The 17,977-nt window shown below is 38.7% G+C and overlaps 1 protein-coding gene across 2 annotated transcripts in view; it reads left to right on the plus strand.

Moving 5' to 3' along the window:
- Window positions 1-58: 58 nt before the first annotated feature.
- Window positions 59-17,977, plus strand: part of LOC139940543 (rhotekin-like) — a 54,171-nt gene continuing 36,252 nt past the window's right edge. The window contains exon 1 of one of the 2 annotated variants that reach the window (XM_071936847.1): window positions 59-263. In XM_071936847.1, coding sequence (XP_071792948.1) covers window positions 105-263 — 159 coding nt within the window. In that variant the 5' untranslated portion in view covers window positions 59-104. The remainder of the gene's footprint in view (window positions 264-17,977) is intronic. The other variant, XM_071936846.1, reaches the window with a different exon arrangement.

A 17,977-nucleotide genomic window follows, 5' to 3' on the forward strand; every position in this document is an offset into this window, starting at 1 on the left:
TTTTTTAACAAGAACAAAATTATTAATGAAAAACTACCCAACCTTGCCTTAACGTTTTGGTCTTGCGCCCTCTTGTGAATGGTACAACTTTTGTAGAAAACAAAATGGCGTTCGCTGGGCGGCAATTTCAATCACTCAGGAGATCTTTTCGAAGGAGCACCAGGAAACGAAATTACACATTAAACGACCCAGTTGTTTCTGAAACTAAGAAAAGAAAGACAGAGGATGATGAAAACTTGCAGCCTGTGTCCAACAATTTTGAGGTACAATACATTTTTACTATGTTTTATTCAATGTTTTTCAACTTCGGTTTGACACTTAATTTTTTTTTTGGACATGCATTGGAAGTATGGTTAATGGCTGTATTTCCGACACCATGTTTTTAATAAACCTGTAAACATGGTAAAATAATTTTTCTTCACCGTCCTATTCTATTCCAATTTTGTTTTCGAAAATTTGTGTTTTCATATCTTCATCCTCAATTGTGTGTTAGGCCTAAAAGGGTTAAACTATGCTGGATTATTGTGGCCGTTCAGTGTCCGGAATTGATTCCAAGAATGCTGCTGGGTTCTGAATTATTAATTTATTCTTGGGTGACATAATTTTTTTTAAATCAAAGGCATAATTACTGACAATGGGGACGGGGAATTTATAATCCAAGTTTCAGCTTTATTATAATTATAAGGTGAAAATATGAACAAAATAATCATAATACTATAGCAAAATTTCATATTTGCATTGCATTGTTGAGTTGAGTTCTACCTCCATGAGTTGAGATACTGTGGAGGGCGTCGTAAGTGCAGGGTGGCAGTGGTTATACTGCTGGCATTCTACCCACCACCGTACATCACAGGGCAATATAAAACTGCAGTTACACACCGTATGTAAAATAAAAAGGTATTGACAGAATTTTGTTTACTAAGCTAAGTAAATGTGATGTGGTATGTGACAAAGAAAGTAACCAGTAGGCCTACCACTTAGGGCTTAGGCCTGTACTGTACACTACCTATGTCACTGTCAATCCTAAACATTTTTAAAACAAAGTTTGTTGGTCTTTTCTGTTGAGCACCATCTGTAATGATTTATCTAAAGGCTACTCTTTGTTAATAAACCATAATAGAGCAATTGTGGTTTTACAGCTAACCACAGGGCTGGGCAGCTGGCCTATCAATCAGAGAAAGAGTCCATTCTCTGTGGTCACTCAGCCCCCATCATCATCACTGGTGGTGGTTTGTTGATGGCCTTTTCTACAGACTGCCAGTGCCAAGTCGGAATGTTACATAACATTGTCATCATAAACTCATTGTCTATGTGGCAGAGGGTGTTTCCCCCACACCATCAAATGTTCACATGGATACTATTGGTATTGCACACTTGTGCACTTCTACTTGTACTACTTCTACTTCGGTACTTGGCATAGTCCTTCAGTCAGGATGTAAACGCCAAGGATAGCTGCTCATCTCGTTCCCTCTTGTAACTGAAGTAACCGCAGCCATCCCCCAAAATCCTCTAAAGAATTCCTGAGATTCACAGAACTCCATCAAGACACAATAAGGCCAAATAAAAAATAAAACCAGTTGATCATCCCCTCCCTCATCCTTTTTGGAGGCAGCATCCTTTTTTTATTTTTTATTTTATTTTAAATTTTACCCTTTAAAAAAAAAAATATGTTTACATCATTAAACTTGCTAATCTTTTAAGAATTTACATAAAGTGGCTGGTGGCTTTAAACTGAAGAACTGGTGGCCAGTTTAAATTAAAATGCTCAGCAGCCACCTTTGAAGGAAAAAAGAAAAAAAGAAAAAAGGGCCCTCATCCCCCTCATCCTCCTGGTATTTATTGTTAACTTACATGTAGCCTAAAGGAGGGGGTGAGGGTACACTATCCCACTGTCCAATCCACACAATGGATCAAATGCTGCTCTTTGTCCATATTAGACCATTGTGGTTTTAGATCCAACCACAGGTTGAGCATTGAGCCCATCATATTGAAAGGTCTTGTGGTCAGCAACTCAGTCCCATCATCATCATCACCATTGTCATGATGTTGATAATGAGCAGATTAGCCTTTTCTCAGGATTGCCAAGTGTGGGTATGTTCAGACAGCGTACTAACTTAGACCCGAACCGGTCTAACTTTTACGAGCAGCGGGGGGTGGTCGTAAAAATAAAAACCCATTGCGTTCAGACAGCACAGAGTTAAACCCGATCCGGTTTATCTTCGGTTTTAAGAGGTCAAAGTAGACGCGACCCCGTTGCTCTAACATCCGGTTTTATTCATCAGATTCACGCACCGAGTATGCCGAGATCCCCATGCCCTGGATGATCAGACAGGGCATAATTATTGGATACAAATGGCTCAATCGAACGCGGTAACAGTTTTACCGTTGGGAGGATATGGGCACTTAAAACAAACATGAACACGACTCGAAATTATTTTTTTAAACAAACAAAATACTGATACAAACCGCCGAGAAAACTCACCAAAATATTGTCCATATTCCATGAAACAGAATACGTTTCATTTTTGTGTTTTGTTTTATACCACTGTTTCCAATTTAATAAATACTATTAGTTTGTACTTCAATCGATTGGAAGTTGCGATCTCTCAAAAGCTGGTGCCGCGATTTTTATTCCGATTCGTTCATAAACACAACTACACACGTGCAAGTTACGACATGTAATTTGCAGTATTTTCCCAACTTCCCAACAACGTGGTGATATTGCTGGCGTAGGGAATTTCCCCTACACACAGCCTCGCGCCCACTGTAGTTCATTCTCCTAGATTGAAAGTACAGCACGCTAGTAACGGTGACGGCAATAGAAAGGCACATCCACGGGATCGGTGATGGTAACTATGGGATATCAGAGAGTGATCACTATGGGATAGCAGCGCTGTACATGTGAGAAGCATTACAAATATGCTTCTTCGCTGCGCTCGTAGTATACGCATGGAAAACAGTTTCAATTTATTGTAGGACACTCAACTAGGCAGTTTCATCAAGTTGATTTTACGTGTACCAAAACACACACACACACAGCCCCGAAAAAAAAGAACGAAATATATTAAATCATAACTCACATTTTGTACAACTCACAACTATGAGTCTTGACAGCAGGCAGGAGCATTCTCTCCCCGTGCTTACATTTCAAAAATATTCGAAATCGGATGAATAGTTTCGGAGATATTGTAAAAAAAAGAGAGCAACGACAAAAAACAGAAGCTTGGCCTGGCGTGCAGCGCCCATTCGTTTGTGCATGACGTCAACTTTGAACCCCGTGGACAACGGATTTCGGAAATCTTCGGAAAGCGCCGAAGAAGCCCGAAGACGGTTTTTTGCGATGCGGGAGCACATGTTTACACAAAATGAGATAACGATTACATCATCGTGTAGCCGATAAAATTCCGCACATCGTACAGCTAGTCGCATAGCTTTTACCATAAAAACCTATTTTTGTCGGCGTTTTCCATTTTTTGAATCAAGATTTCTTCCAGAGACAATCATCAAAATTGAATGCGACTTTGTCAGTGCTAATTCCCATACTTTTAAGTTTAACTTGTGAAAATTTGGTGTAATTTGATTATGTTTTCTTCTCCCGCAGAAAGGTTTTGTTAGACCATTTCTTGCAAAGTTGTCCTAAATACGCACGATTGTACATGTACGTCGTACTCGTACATCTTCGTGTTTCCGTGATGTGCCACCACAAGAGGGCGTGTGTTACAAAAGTTTGATAGGCCGGGGCTCTAATAATAGAAAGCTGGAAAGCTGCCCGATCTTGTTTCTTTGATAATTTCTACGTTCTGAATTGATAATAACAGACTGCTCATCTTGAGTCAAAAGAAACTAGTATTGTTATATACTTTTAAAGGCCTATACTAATTGAAACGAAAGTTGAACAAAAAAAATGATAGTATAATTATAGCCATTGGTTTTTAGAAATTGTCTTTGTAAATATAACAAAAATAATCGATGTATACAAATGCCTTCATCCTCAAGTTTTTTAAAGATTGTTCTAATGTTTTACTGTGTTAATGCTACAATTTTAAATCAAAGGATCAACTGATCTTAAATTAAAGGAAACACCAGTCATAAACTCTTTAATTTTATTCCATTCTGGTTAATTCAATAATGCTATTTGTTGACATAATTAATAAAGAATATTCACACAAACACCTGCAAAACTTAACACATATTTAATTTTTATAGTTAACAATTTTCCCCACGATGCCGCTCCTCAGTTTGATTCACAAAATATCACTTTTTGCCGTTCATAAAAAATCATACTAGCGCCTCAAAGCACAGTTTGTAAGAGATAGAGGGCGCTCGCCTAGTGTGCGCCCTCTATTGCCATAGCCTGTGCATTAAACTTGGCCGTGGCCGATATGAAGAAAAACATAAGAATTGAACTTGAACACGGGTACGTTTTTTTCACGATCCACGCTCATTAAAAACGGTATATCTCTGCAACCAAACATCCGATTTCAAAATTTTAAATTGATTTTTACTTCTAAGAATACACCTTAACAGACTACATCTTGTCAGAGAAAAAATCACCTGCATTAAATTTGACTGAAACTGCCTAACTCAACAAAAAAAGCTTGGAAAATATAATTTTGTTTTAGAATTTAATAAATCATGGGCGTGGGCCTGTGTTTAACTGCATACACTGATCGAGAGGGTTTCGCCAACTCGGTAAGCGGCAAGAAAGTAATATAAATACTCGGTGCTTTTCAGCATCAGAGGCAACAGAAACCGTATACATTGTACAAGCACTCCGGGTTCCGGGCGTGTGCATTGAACCACACAATGGGTCGTCCGTTGTGAGTTAAAACCGGATGTCATTCTGTCCACACGCAGTGTTAAAAGATAAACCCGAACCGGTTTAGACTTAGACCGCCTCGCTGGACGGTTTAAGTTTTGGGGTTTAAACCCGATCCGGTCTAACTTTATTTGCGTTCACACGCACAAAAGTTGAACCCGAACCGGTCTAAGTGGACTTAGACCAACTTTAGTACGGCGTGTGAACGACCTCTGTGACCATCCATAATCTTTCCTCCATGGTGTGACTGTGAACAGAGTTGGAATACATTTTACACTGTCATTAAAAGTAAAACAGTATTTGTTTATGAAACCACATTACTTTGATGTTGAATAAGGGAATAAAAGGGTAGCGACGAGTTCAACGTACGTTTAAAGCCGGCAGGGTCGGCAGCCGTGTGATAAAGGCCCGAGCCGAAATCGCAAGGCAACGACCCTGCAAGAAACAGAAACAGCTGTACGCTTCTGACCAAAAGTTTCATTCTCTTTTGTAAGCAACTCAGTCCATTCACCATTGTCACAATGAACATTGATAGTTTATTAGCATTTAGCAGGTTAGCCCTTTCTCGGGATTGCCAAGTGTGACTGTGATGTGAACACAGTTTGAATGCATTTCATTATAAAAGTCCATCAATATCTTTTTATTTAAACCACATTTACTTTGAAGTTAAAGGAACACATTGCCTTGGATCGGTCGAGTTGGTCTTTGAAAAGCGTTTGTAACCGTTTTTTATAAAATGCATATGGGTAGAAAGATGTTGTAAAAGTAGAATAAAATGATCCACACAAACATGCCTCAAAATTGCGTGGTTTTCCTTTTACCTCGTCGACTAACACGTCGGCCATTTATGGGGGTCAAAATTTTGACTCCCATAAATGGCCGACCGTGTTAGTTCGCACAGTAGAAGGAAAACCACGCAATTTGGAGGCAAACTTGTGTGGATCATTGTATTCTACTTTTAAAACATCTTCCCAACCATATGCATTATATAAAAAACGGTTACAAACGCTTTTGTTTTGACCAACTCGTCCGATCCAAGGCAACGTGTTCCTTTAAATAAATTTTGTTGTAGGGTTCTAACCATGAAAGTTTTTGTTACCAATAATTTAAAGAGCGATTAACCAAACATTAACAGTTACCTTCCCTTTAGAATGTGCGAAACATTGTGAGGAGTGGTTAAAGGCAGTGGACACTATTGGTAATTGTCAAAGACTAGCCTTCACAGTTGGTGTATCTCAACATATGCATAAAATAACAAACCTGTGAAAATTTGAGCTCAATCGGTCATCGAACTTGCGAGATAATAATGAAAGAAAAAAACACCCTTGTCACACGAAGTTGTGTGCATTTAGATGGTTGATTTCGACGCCTCAAGTTCTAAATCTGAGGTCTCGAAATCAAATTCGTGGAAAATTACTTCTTTCTCGAAAACTATGGCACTTCAGAGGGAGCCGTTTCTCTCAATGTTTTATACCACCAACCTCTCCCCATTACTTGTTACCAAGTAAGGTTTCGTGCTAATATATATTTTGAGTAATTACCAATAGTGTCCACTGCCTTTAGACATGGCCTGAGGAAATTGAGACAAAAGAGGGCGCTATCGAATAATTGCCAGTAAAAAGGTTGTGCTTACTAAAGCAGGAACACATGAGTCTGACTCAAGTCCAAACGTCACATGAATCAAGTCCAAGTCACATGACTCAATCAACAACTGACATCTGGCAAGCAGGCAACAAGGCCAGTAGCTGGCATTTTTCACGAGCCTTGAAGTGTGATGTCAGATGTTCAGGCTACAACGGAGGCAAGACTTGCCCCATGCCCCCTGAAATAATATTTATTTCAGTTGTCATTCCCCTCATGAGGGCGCCCTCCTACTTGCATGTTGAAAGAGTTCGCCTTGCTCTTTACAAGAATTAAAAGAAGGAAGTGTCGTGGCCGAGCGGTTAATAGCACCGAATTCAAACTCTGGTGTTTCTGATCAGCAGAGTGTGGGTTCAAATCCCCAGCCGTGACACTTGTGTCTTTAAGCAAGGCACTTAACCATTGCTTCGTCCCTTGGATGGGGCGTAAAGCCGTTGGTCCCATGTGTTGTGTAATGCATGTAAAAGAACCCAGTAAATACCATATAAATACTATGCAAATCTGTGATAATTCTGCACCACTGTGATGGTGACAATAACAGATTTTTTGCCAGACCACTTTTGGGGTTTTACAAATACACAATTAATAAATCTGTGCCTGCCTATACAGGTACATCATGTAGACCATGGAGCATACATAGCCTACATATGTATACTACATGTAGCCTAGTAGTACTAGTAGACAGGTCTCAAGTCCGCCCATTATTTTAAAGGGTGGCTGCAGTGTTTTTTTAAAATAATTTAAACAAATATTTTTTTATATTTTTTATTAAATGCGCAAGTATTTTAAAAATGGTTTTCAAGAGATTAGGGGAACCCCGCTCCTAAAAGGGAGCCTTCATTTGCATAAACGTGACATGTCGGTAACCTGGCCGTCGGGCCCCTGGCTGTGTGCATATATAGAGACGTGTGCACTGTGTGGCCTGGTACCTAGGCGCGTGTAGTTAGGGACCAGGCGCGTGTGGACCAGACTCTTTTTGCCGACGATATGTTTGAATTCCCGACGTGACGTCGATGGTTGGGGAGGCGGTAACAATCCACAAAAGGGGGGGCATGACTTATTCGCTAATTACGCAAGTGAGATTTGTCGGGGAAAAGCAAAACACATTTTATTGATGTTTAATACATTATCAGAAATAAATGACAGCAAAATTAACTGTTTTGTTTGAATTCACTGCAGCATCCCTTTAATCTCGCAACCATTAACCCCCATGCTTGGCTACTGAGGATACTAATGTCTTCTCCACATGCAATTTACCAAGTACAAAATTGTGTCAATTTGAGCATTAGAGTTGAGAATTGGTTTATGTACATGTAGGATCGTTATTAACTGCACTACCACAGAGTAAGTTCTTAAAGCCATATACACTTTCGGAACAGAAAAAAAAAATAAAGTTCACAGATTTACAAATGACTTACAGGGTGTACAGAAGGTAATGGTAAGAGACTTCTCTTGAAATATTAGTCCATGAAATGCTTTACTTTTTGAGAAAACATTAAAACAATTATCAATTCTCGACATCGAGAATTACGGATTTGTAGTAAACTCATGTCATGACACAGCGAAACGTGTGGAAACAAGGGTGGGTTTGCACTTTATTTTCTCCCGACTCCAATGACCGATTGAGCTTAAAATTTTTTACGGGTTTGTTATTTTTGAATAAGTTGTGCTACACGAAGTGTGGACCTTTGGACAATACTGTTTACCAAAAGTGTCCAATGACTTTAATTGGTCTCAACTCAATGTTCGACTAGCTTGCTCTAGTCATCGTACAAGACTGAGTATACTCAGTGTATGTAGGTCGCCTCTTCGCGCTCAATACAAATTGTCATACTTTTTCCCAAGGACCAAATGTCATGCCTGATGATAGGACAAATCAAAAAAGTAGCATCACTTGGACATGTTTTACATGGCACTCAGAGAGAAAAGAAAGGAAAACCAGTCGGCCCGGTGGAATTTCGTTTTTTGTAAGGGCAAGGCCATTTTCTGTTTACATCGTAGGGCACCTCTATAGGAAAGTCTGTTGGAAACTATTGAAGGGGAAGCCAAGACCAGGGCAACAGTGTAGTTCCAGGGCCCAATTTCATAGTGCTGCTAAGCACACAAATTTGCTTAGAATGAATTTCTTCCTGGATAAAAACATGATTACCAACCATATTTCCGATTGTTGCATACATGTATTGCTCGTTACTTGTATTCAGCTGTTGTTTGTTTATCCTCAAAACAAACTTGGTTGGTAATTCTGTTTTTTATCGAGGCCAAAATTTCATGCTAAGCAAATTTCTGTGCTTAGCAGCGCTATGAAATTGGCCCCAGGTCTGAACCAGGTCAGCTGGGGCCATGGCAGTCAGGGACCCCTGGCAAGCACTTTATTCAGACAGGTACACATGTATGCATGCATGCATGCACAGCCATACCAACATGTACCTGTAGTAATAGTAGGCCTTGTGAGTTTGCGCTTTGTGTCATCACACTTTTACTAGATACACATGTGTACATAGGGTCTGTGCATGATGCATTTCTAGAAGTGCAAGACCTTTTGCCCAAATATGGGAATTTAATCAAAGTGCAGGGTTTAAGCATAATATTGGTTTCTAAGAAGTTTGTGAATCATTGAAAAGTTGTTCCATTAGTTCCTTTGCCCCTTTCAAAAAAATCAAAACTCACAGAGATTTTCTGATCAGCTTACCAAATTTGGTCTCATTCATGCTAATGTTGGTGTTGGTGAATGCCTTTTCCAACAAAAGAAAAAACCCAGGCCGGAGTACCTGGTTACATTGAACCAAAATGCTACAAAACAAAGTCAGTGTGAGTGTGGACATTGAGTGTGAAGGTCTCCAATGTTGGTCAATGCTCTACCTCCCCTGCTATGTGGGGAGGGGAGTCTGGCGGAGTTTCATCTTTGAAGTCTCAACATTTGTTGGGGTACTTTTGAAGGGGAACCAAGATCAAGACCAGATCAACAGAGGCCATGGATGGTCTCCATGGCCTACATGCAACTCCAGGCATTTGTTGGTAAATAATATGCGAGAGTGTGGCCAGAGTTTACCTTCTTTTCTGTGTATTGCACCATGGAGCTATAGAGTGCATGTAGGTGCCGCACGGATACAAGAAAGTGCATAAAAATAATAGTGTTTGGTAAACAAAACCATACAGCCACCCGAAAAACACCCAAAATAACTGCTGCTTGATCAATCAGGCCAGCTGTGCGCCAATTCGAGGCCATAGGGGGCTGATTATATCATTCTACCTCCATGATTATATAAATATTAACATCACTAGCAAAGCATCATTGTGTGTACACTAAAGCAACGTCCAATCAAATGCAGGCTTCGAAACTAAATCGCATAGTCTTTGGTCCAATGACAAGGCTTGTTAAATGACCCCCTAGTGTGAGGAGTGAAACCCAAAGCGGCCCCGGGGCTGGAGGCATGGGGTGTCAGACACAGCTCTGGTTCTAATAGAATTTTATTTCTTGTGGAGGATGTGTGTAACAGTTGAATATTTTAAGAAGAACTTGACTGCATTGTTTTCGGATGGTGGTTTTTGTTCGTATTTTGAGATGAAGTCCTCTAGATGATGTAAGTACATACCATTTATAAAAAAAAACAGCAACGGAAGATTACCGGTAGATCACTTTTATAGTTGTGTTCATGCATTGCCCATGCTTGGTGTTTTAAAGGGTGTTGCTAGACTAGGTGTTGGTGACCTGTGACATCACATGTTTACAAAAGAAGCACAGAGGCTGGACTTTCTGCAGGCACGATTTGTACACAGCCCAATGGAAGAAAACATAAAATCTTATATTTTAGGAGATTGCACTGTCTAATTCTTATCAACTTTTGATATGATGTAAGGAGGCACATCTCAAAAACTTGTCCAGCTTTTACTTGATCGTAACTCTTGGATTTATGTGGAAATTATGACACAAAATGTCAACTTTCCCATATGACCAGTGTAGGTATCTTGCCTGCTAGAATACCCAAAGAATGTACATGTATAAGGTCACACTCATTGTAAACAAAGTTCACATGGTATTAACATGGAGGTAGCTATTTCTACCTCCATGGTCTAAACTTCATAGCATAATGACCAGCGATCCAGCTGTAGGTAGCCACCAATTTAGACACAGCCTTGTGACTTGCAATAAGTGCATTATAAAATGTGCTAAAACATAGGATTTAATTGTGTGGAGATTAGGCCTAAATACACAAACTTAAGAGCTTGATTTCTTTTGTTTGCCACAAGCCTGCTGTATCTATAAAAACACTAGACAAGAGTGGAGAGAGCTAGCTACATAGTACATGTAGCATTGCTTGATCATCTACATTGGTAGCCTGGCAAGCAAGCTAGTCAAAAATTAACTGCTGACTGTATGCTAGGTATGACAGGTCACTCAGGTTCAAGGCTTGGTGGTTCAGACGGCCCAACTTTTGAAGTTCATTTCAAAGGATTGTCTTGTTAGCTCATAAACATATTGAACATAGGATCTAGTTAGTTTTTTTAAAAAAGAAACGCCTCTAAAGATATATCGCCCTTGAGCATCAAGGTCTTGAAGCAGCGTATGACGTCTTGAGCAAGCCAATGACGTCATGTCCAGAGTGTTTGGTGTTTGCCATATCCGGTCCCTAAGCCTCCACTTTTGTGTTAGTAGGAAAACAACTTAGGAAAACCAACTGCACTGCATGCAAAAGGAATACTTAGGTATACTGTACTGTTAGGAACTGGAGTAATTTGTCTTATGATGTCTGACTCAAGAAAATTATGTTAACATTTAAATGTGAACACCCTTTCTTCTTGGACATTGCTTGTACTATGTACCTGGTTTCCTGAAAATTGCCACCCTGTATAAGACATTTAAAAATGAAAGTCTGGATTGAAAACGTGACCACACAAGAAACCAAACATGTAAAAATTCACCCTTTTTATCCAAAGGTTAAAGCCATTAAACCCTTTCGGTACAAAAAAAAAAAAAAATTCACAGATTTACAAATAATTTACAGGGTTTACAGAAGGTAATGGTGAAAGACTTCTCTTGAAATATTAGTCCATGAAATGCTTTACTTTTTCAGAAAACGGTAAAACAATATAAATTCTCGTTAACGAGAATTACGGATTTGTTATAAACACATGTCATGACACGGCGAAACGCGCGAAAACAGGAGTAAGTTTTCCCGTTATTTTCTCTTGACTCCGATGTCTGATTGAGCCTAGATTTCCACAGGTTTGTTATTTTATATATAAGTTGAGATACACGAAGTGTGGGCCTTTGACAATACTGTTTACCGAAAGGGTCCAATGGCTTTAAAGAAGGTCCAGGTCTGATACTTCATGGAGAGAACTGTAGAAAACCACCTACATAAATGTCACCCCTTGGTCTTTGCCTTTTTGCCCCTTGAAACATTCCAGTACAATAGGTATTAACTTTCCCTTAAAAGCTCTGGGCACTATTGGTAGTTACTCAAATGCATATTTGTTAGCATAGAAACTTACTTGGTTGATATTAGCAATGGAGAGCTGTTGATAGAAACGGCCCCCGTTGAAGTAACTCAGTTTTTAAGAAAGAGGTAATTTCTCACTCAAATAATAAAAAAATTCAGCTGAAGCCTTTTACTACAGTATGCATCTGAAAGCACACGCGTACATGCAACAAGTGTGTTTTTTCTTTAATTATTCTCTTGCAAATTCGATGACCAATTTAGCCCAAATTTTCACAGGTTTGTTGTTTTATGCACCAAGTGAGAATACTGGGTCTGTGACAAATTACCAAAGGTGTCCATGTTCCTTTAAAGGCATTGGACACTATTGGTAATTACTCAAAATAATTATTAGCATAAAACCTTACTTGGTGATGAGTAATGGGGAGAGGTTGATGGTATAAAACAATGTGAGAAACGGCTCCCTCTGAAGTGACATAGTTTTCGAGAAAGATGTAAATTTCCACGAATTTGATTTAGAGACCTCAGATTTAGAACTTGAGGTCTCGAAATCAACCATCTAAACGCACACAACTTCTTGTGACAAGGGTGTTTTTTCTTTCATTATTATCTTGCAACTTCAATGACCAATTGATCTCAAATTTTCACAGGTTTGTTGTTTTATGTTGAGATACACTTGAGAAGACTGGTCTTTGACAATTACCAACAGTGTCCAGCGTCTTTAAATGAGGAAATACTGCCACTGTAAATAACCCTGTATTTGACCCTTCATGAAGACGCCATCAGTTGACCCAGCAAGAGCTATTGAGAAAATTAAGTACAGAGATCAACAATAAAGAGAAAGCCCTGACCACCCCGAGGTTTTAATTCACATCATCCTTTGACGCTGAGGAAACCTTTAAGGTCAGAGTGAGGTCATCTCGGTGGACAAGTGGCCTCAACGCACTATAACCTCAAACAAGCTCTGGGTTTGAGGGTCTGCGATGTGCAGACTTAATTTCCTCCGTAAAACTTTCAGGCAAGCTTTCTGATTGAATGAAAGTGAACACTACGCTGAACTTGGGGGTTACTGTACATAGTGTCAGGTCTGGAGTTTCAACTTTGAAAGATTTTCATTTTGCAAAGGGCACTTCCCTGTTGGAAAATTAATGGGAAACTTTTGAAGGGGCACCGAGGCCAAGACCAGGGGCAATGGAGGCCATGGCCTTTGTAGCCTGCGTGTAATTCCAGGCCTGTGTCTGGGGCTGTCTGGGTGTCTTTTGGACACACTGTTTTAAAATTTGCAGCAAATTTGGACACACTTAACAAATTCTGGTTAAAATCTTAGGGGGGGGGGGTTACATGACTGCACATGTACATGTACTTGCAACTGTCAAAAGTTCAAGTCTGCTGACTGATACTTAAAATTCTCCATCCATTCCGCTGGGCCCAATTTTATAAAGCTGTTTTAAAAGCAGACAATTCTGCTTAGCGAATATCTTTTGTCTGTTTGTAAGCATATCAATGTAAACTAACTGTATATATAGTATTTTTGCTGGTAACATACATTATTTCTACTGTGCTTTGCAAGTTTTAATGCTTTATTAAAATTGGCCCTGGTCACACTGCATTGGTGCCCCTTTCTGGATTAGACATTAAAACATCCCTCATTGGGGTGCCCTTGCCCTTTACACTTCAAGGAAAAACTGCCTTTGCTCTGACAAGAATTAATGTCAGGCCTGAGGTAATTATTAAAGAAAGCCTTTTCTTGGAATGGTTTCTTCCTGCCGTGGGTCTGGGCAAAGCCTAATGAAACCTACTCCGTTTATTTGTTAATCTTGAACTTTTGACTGGAATGATATTCTTTTTTTGAGTGAAGACTGGTCTTTGACAATTACCAATAGTATCCAGTGTCTGTAAGTTTGCTGTACGATTTTTATTGACCTTGGAAAAATAGCCTAAAAGGTATAACAAGCCTACACTAGGTCAGCCCTCAATACTTTGTGCTCAATTCATGTTTGTTTTGAACATCTGTCAACTTTTGGGTGGATTTTTTAGAAGAAGATCTGAGAACCCATCAGTGATGTAACCAAGTCGGTTTTTCTCAAGTAAAGTCAGGTCGCAAGTCATCTTTGCTTAAGTCAAGACAAGTCGCAAGTCACTTTTTTGGCAAGTCAAGTCAAGTTGCAAGTCAGTGAAATCTATAGGTGACTCGACTCTCATTCAAGTCCAAGTCACCGACTTGAGTCAACAACACTGGAGTGGAGTCCATGAATCACCCCCCCCCCCCCCTAATATTCAGGCATGCAACACTTCCGCGCTTTTTTGAATTTGTTTTACGTGGAAAACAGTGTTCAACTACAATCATGTAAAATAAGCCTACTAGTACTTGCTAACAATGCACCTAAGAGCATAATAAACCTCAACATTTTCTAGGGTACCATTGTGGGTATCATGTCCCGTGGCATTTCGGCTGCCTCGATCACACTTGCGTTGTGCCTTTGAAAATTTTCCTCTTTTTTTTTTCAAGGGGCAGTTGCATGCCTGAATATTGGTACATTCTTACAGGCAGAGACTCTTACAGTCAGTGCGCAGGCAGTCGAAAAGGTCTTCCGTGTATTTGTTACGTATTCATCAATCGTGTGGTTATGAATATATAGTGAGCTGAAAGGTTCTTTCTTGCGCACGTCCAGGACACACGAGAAGTGTTCGTTCTTGCAAGTAAAATCTCGTGTGTAGCCTTATTATAGCGCTCTCTGGCATAGACTACTTTTAAAAACAATTAGATGGAAACAAGAACTTGTTGTTGACTGCCAGCAAGGAAACAAACTGAAAGAAGAAGGTTATGTCACTCATTAGCTAGGGGCAGATACATAATATAAAAATCTCAATATAGACATCAAATGACGCTTGTTATAAAAAAATTGAACAAATGAAGGATGGAATGCTGGTTGGTTCAAGATGAGAAATTAAAATGGTCAAGTATCTAACAGTACACTAAGGTCTTGAAGGCACTTTAACAAGAGACACAGGTTTTGAAGTTCAAAACCCCCCCCCCCCCGACCCCATTTTTTTTTTTTTTTTTTTTTAATCATAAAAAACAACCTTTTCAATGATATTTTTTTCAAAATGTACAGGTTTGAAAAGATGTTTAAAGAAGGTTTTTATTCATGTTGGCAAGGCAAGAACAATTCTTCAAATATTTACTTGGGCTACACTGTGCTTAAGTTGTTTAAAAAAGTTTACAGAAAATGTCATCTAGGAGTTAAATTTGTTTGACAAAACTATTGAAAACACCAAAAGCACACAAACCCTGCAAACCCTCTGTTTTATAGTGATTGTGATGATTTCTTTATTCTTGATTTCATATTTGGCATGTCAACAAAACTTTAAAACAAAACAAAAAACCTCCCTCCCCCATCCGCAAAAAAAAAGGACGATCAACAATTTATTTTTATTTTTTATGTGGTCTTATTAAGAATGATGACAATTTTGTCTTTGTTCAACCCCAAATCAAAAATAACAATGTATTCAGTTCTTTGCAAAGTGAAAAATAAACCCACTGTACACAGATTTGCAAAAAGATTGTTGTAAACATATGTGCACCAACGTTTGTTTAGGTCATGAATGTCCTGCAATAATGTAATAAGGGAAAAAACAAGGGCGAAAATGTTCATTCGATACTGGATAGATCCGTAAAACTATCTTGGTGTATAAGTTTGTAGGTGGATACACCCTGTTCTGATATCAGGTTACAGCGATTACTCGTTGGTTTTAGTTTCAAACTCTTCTCAAGCTCCCTTCTGTTTTGAAAATGAATCTTTTTTGACTTCACAGTATTTGGTGAACTTCCTGTTCTTGCAGTGTTCTTGTCCCATGGGTGTAACGTGTTTGATTCCACTGTAAAGGTCAAGTGAATATGAAATACACAGAGTGTATGAGGTTTTTTCACGTGGAACTTACAGGACCACGTTGCCTTGGATCGGACGAGTTGGTTTATGAAAAGCATTTGAAACTGTTTGCTATTAAACAATATTTTAAAAGATGTTTTAAAAGTAGAATGATATTGTTCCACACAATAACATGTAACATGCCTCGAAATTGCATTGTTTTCTGTGTACAGTGTGAACTAACAGAGCACGCCATTTTGTGGAGTTCCATAAAATATAATCGACCGTGTTAGTTCGCAAAGTAAAGAGACAACCACGCAATTTTGAGGCATGTTTGTGTGGATCCCTTAATTCTACTTTTAAAATATCTTTCTAACCATCGATTTCATAACAAACGGTTTCAAACACTTTTTATGGACCTTTAATTCATGTGCGTTAATATAGTGGAGTTGTTGCAGAATATAGATTTTGTCAGTACCTTTAGGGTTTTGAAACATAAGGGCACAATTTTAAATGTTGCTTACATGTACTTAAAGCAGAAAATATTGTTAAAAAAATTCCCGCTAAGCAGAAATTAGCAAGATACCAGTAACGGAGTATATTTGTGCAGTAGATTGGCGAATATCCTGGTCAGCTTAAATTTGTTTTTGTTTTGCTGGTAAATATACAGCTGGCAAGAAAAACACTCAAATTGGTGTGTTAACTCTACTAACTGTATACTGAACTGTCAACGCCACTCACTGGTTTTGAATGATGATAATCAACTTAGCCAACCTGCCTCGTAACATCATGTGTTGCGTTTATCACAGTACACACATGTGCACACATTTAGTTCTGTGCAAAGTTTTAGAAGCCACCTGGGCCCAATTTCATAGCGCTGCTTAATGGTAAGCAATTTTTCGTGCTTACTGTAGCAGAAAAACTTGCTAAGGTACACAATGTACAAGCTTATTTCACAGGTTAGACGAAAAATTGGGCGACCATATTGCACGTTTACCATGGATTTGCATTGTGACATCATTTGTTTTTGTGCGGTAAGCACAGGAAGGTCAGCATGCCTTTTCGTGTGCTTATTGTTAGCAGTGCTTTAAAATGGAAATCGCACAGTAAGCACAAAATCGGCCGCTAAGCAGCTCTATGAAATTGGGCCCTGCAGGGCTCCAAATTGGAGGGAAAAGCACACAAGACTGCAAAAGTTTTAGCTCTTTACTGGACTGGGATTCTTTTTCCTTTTGAGTGCAGCCTTCAAATGACTGGAGAGGTACAATATACGTACTGCATAATAGAAGACCTGAATCAAAATGAAAAGAGACTAGAACTAAGTGAGAACACACAAGGTTTCAAAACCCTTTAGGGGAACATTGCCTTTCGATCTCTCAAAATTTTGCTGTTTGAATTTATCCTTTTCATAATTTATTCAAGCACAAAATGCACTGTATGCAGTGTTTTGTATTTTAAAAAAACACAAGTTTGCCAACCAGCAGAGCATACATGTAGGGTTTGCTATTAATTGTGGATCAGTCTGAAATTTGGTTCTTCAAAATAGCGGACCTTGTTATGTCATGAAATTACACAGAAACCACACAACTTCAAGGGATATTTATGGAATTAAAGGCTTTGGGTACGTTTGTTAACACAAAACACAATGTCCACAGATTTACATTACACTTACACCGTTTGAAGTTAATGATAGTAGAAAGCATACTTTAAATTATTAGTTGCTGAGGTGCTGTAGTTTTTGAGAAATGAGTAAAACAATGTCATGAAAATACTTTTTTAGGCAGCTATATGCTAAAATAATTTCCGTCTCATGATCACTGAGAAGAAAATTGTTTTTATAACATAGTTTTACCCATTTCTCAAAAACTACAGCACCTCAACAAGTAATACTTTCAGGGAAGCTTTCTACTATCATTAACTTCAAACGGTGTAAGTTTAGTGTAAATCTGTAGACATTGTGTTTTTTGTCCTACAAAAAGTACATAGACCCTTTTTAATTATATTCTACTTTGAAATAATTTCAAAATATTTTGAAGTAGAATATAATTCATTTTCAATTCCAAACAAATGCTTTTTCTAGCCCAAAGTGCACAATCCGAAGGCAACGTACCCCTTTAAAATCTACCCAGAGAACAATAATAAAAAATATTAACTGAATTGTATTAATGGGGGTGGGTATTAGGGGAAATTCTTTGTGGCAGGACGGGTTT

Source organism: Asterias amurensis, chromosome 8 (assembly GCF_032118995.1).
Source record: "Asterias amurensis chromosome 8, ASM3211899v1".
NCBI lineage: Eukaryota > Metazoa > Echinodermata > Asteroidea > Forcipulatida > Asteriidae > Asterias > Asterias amurensis.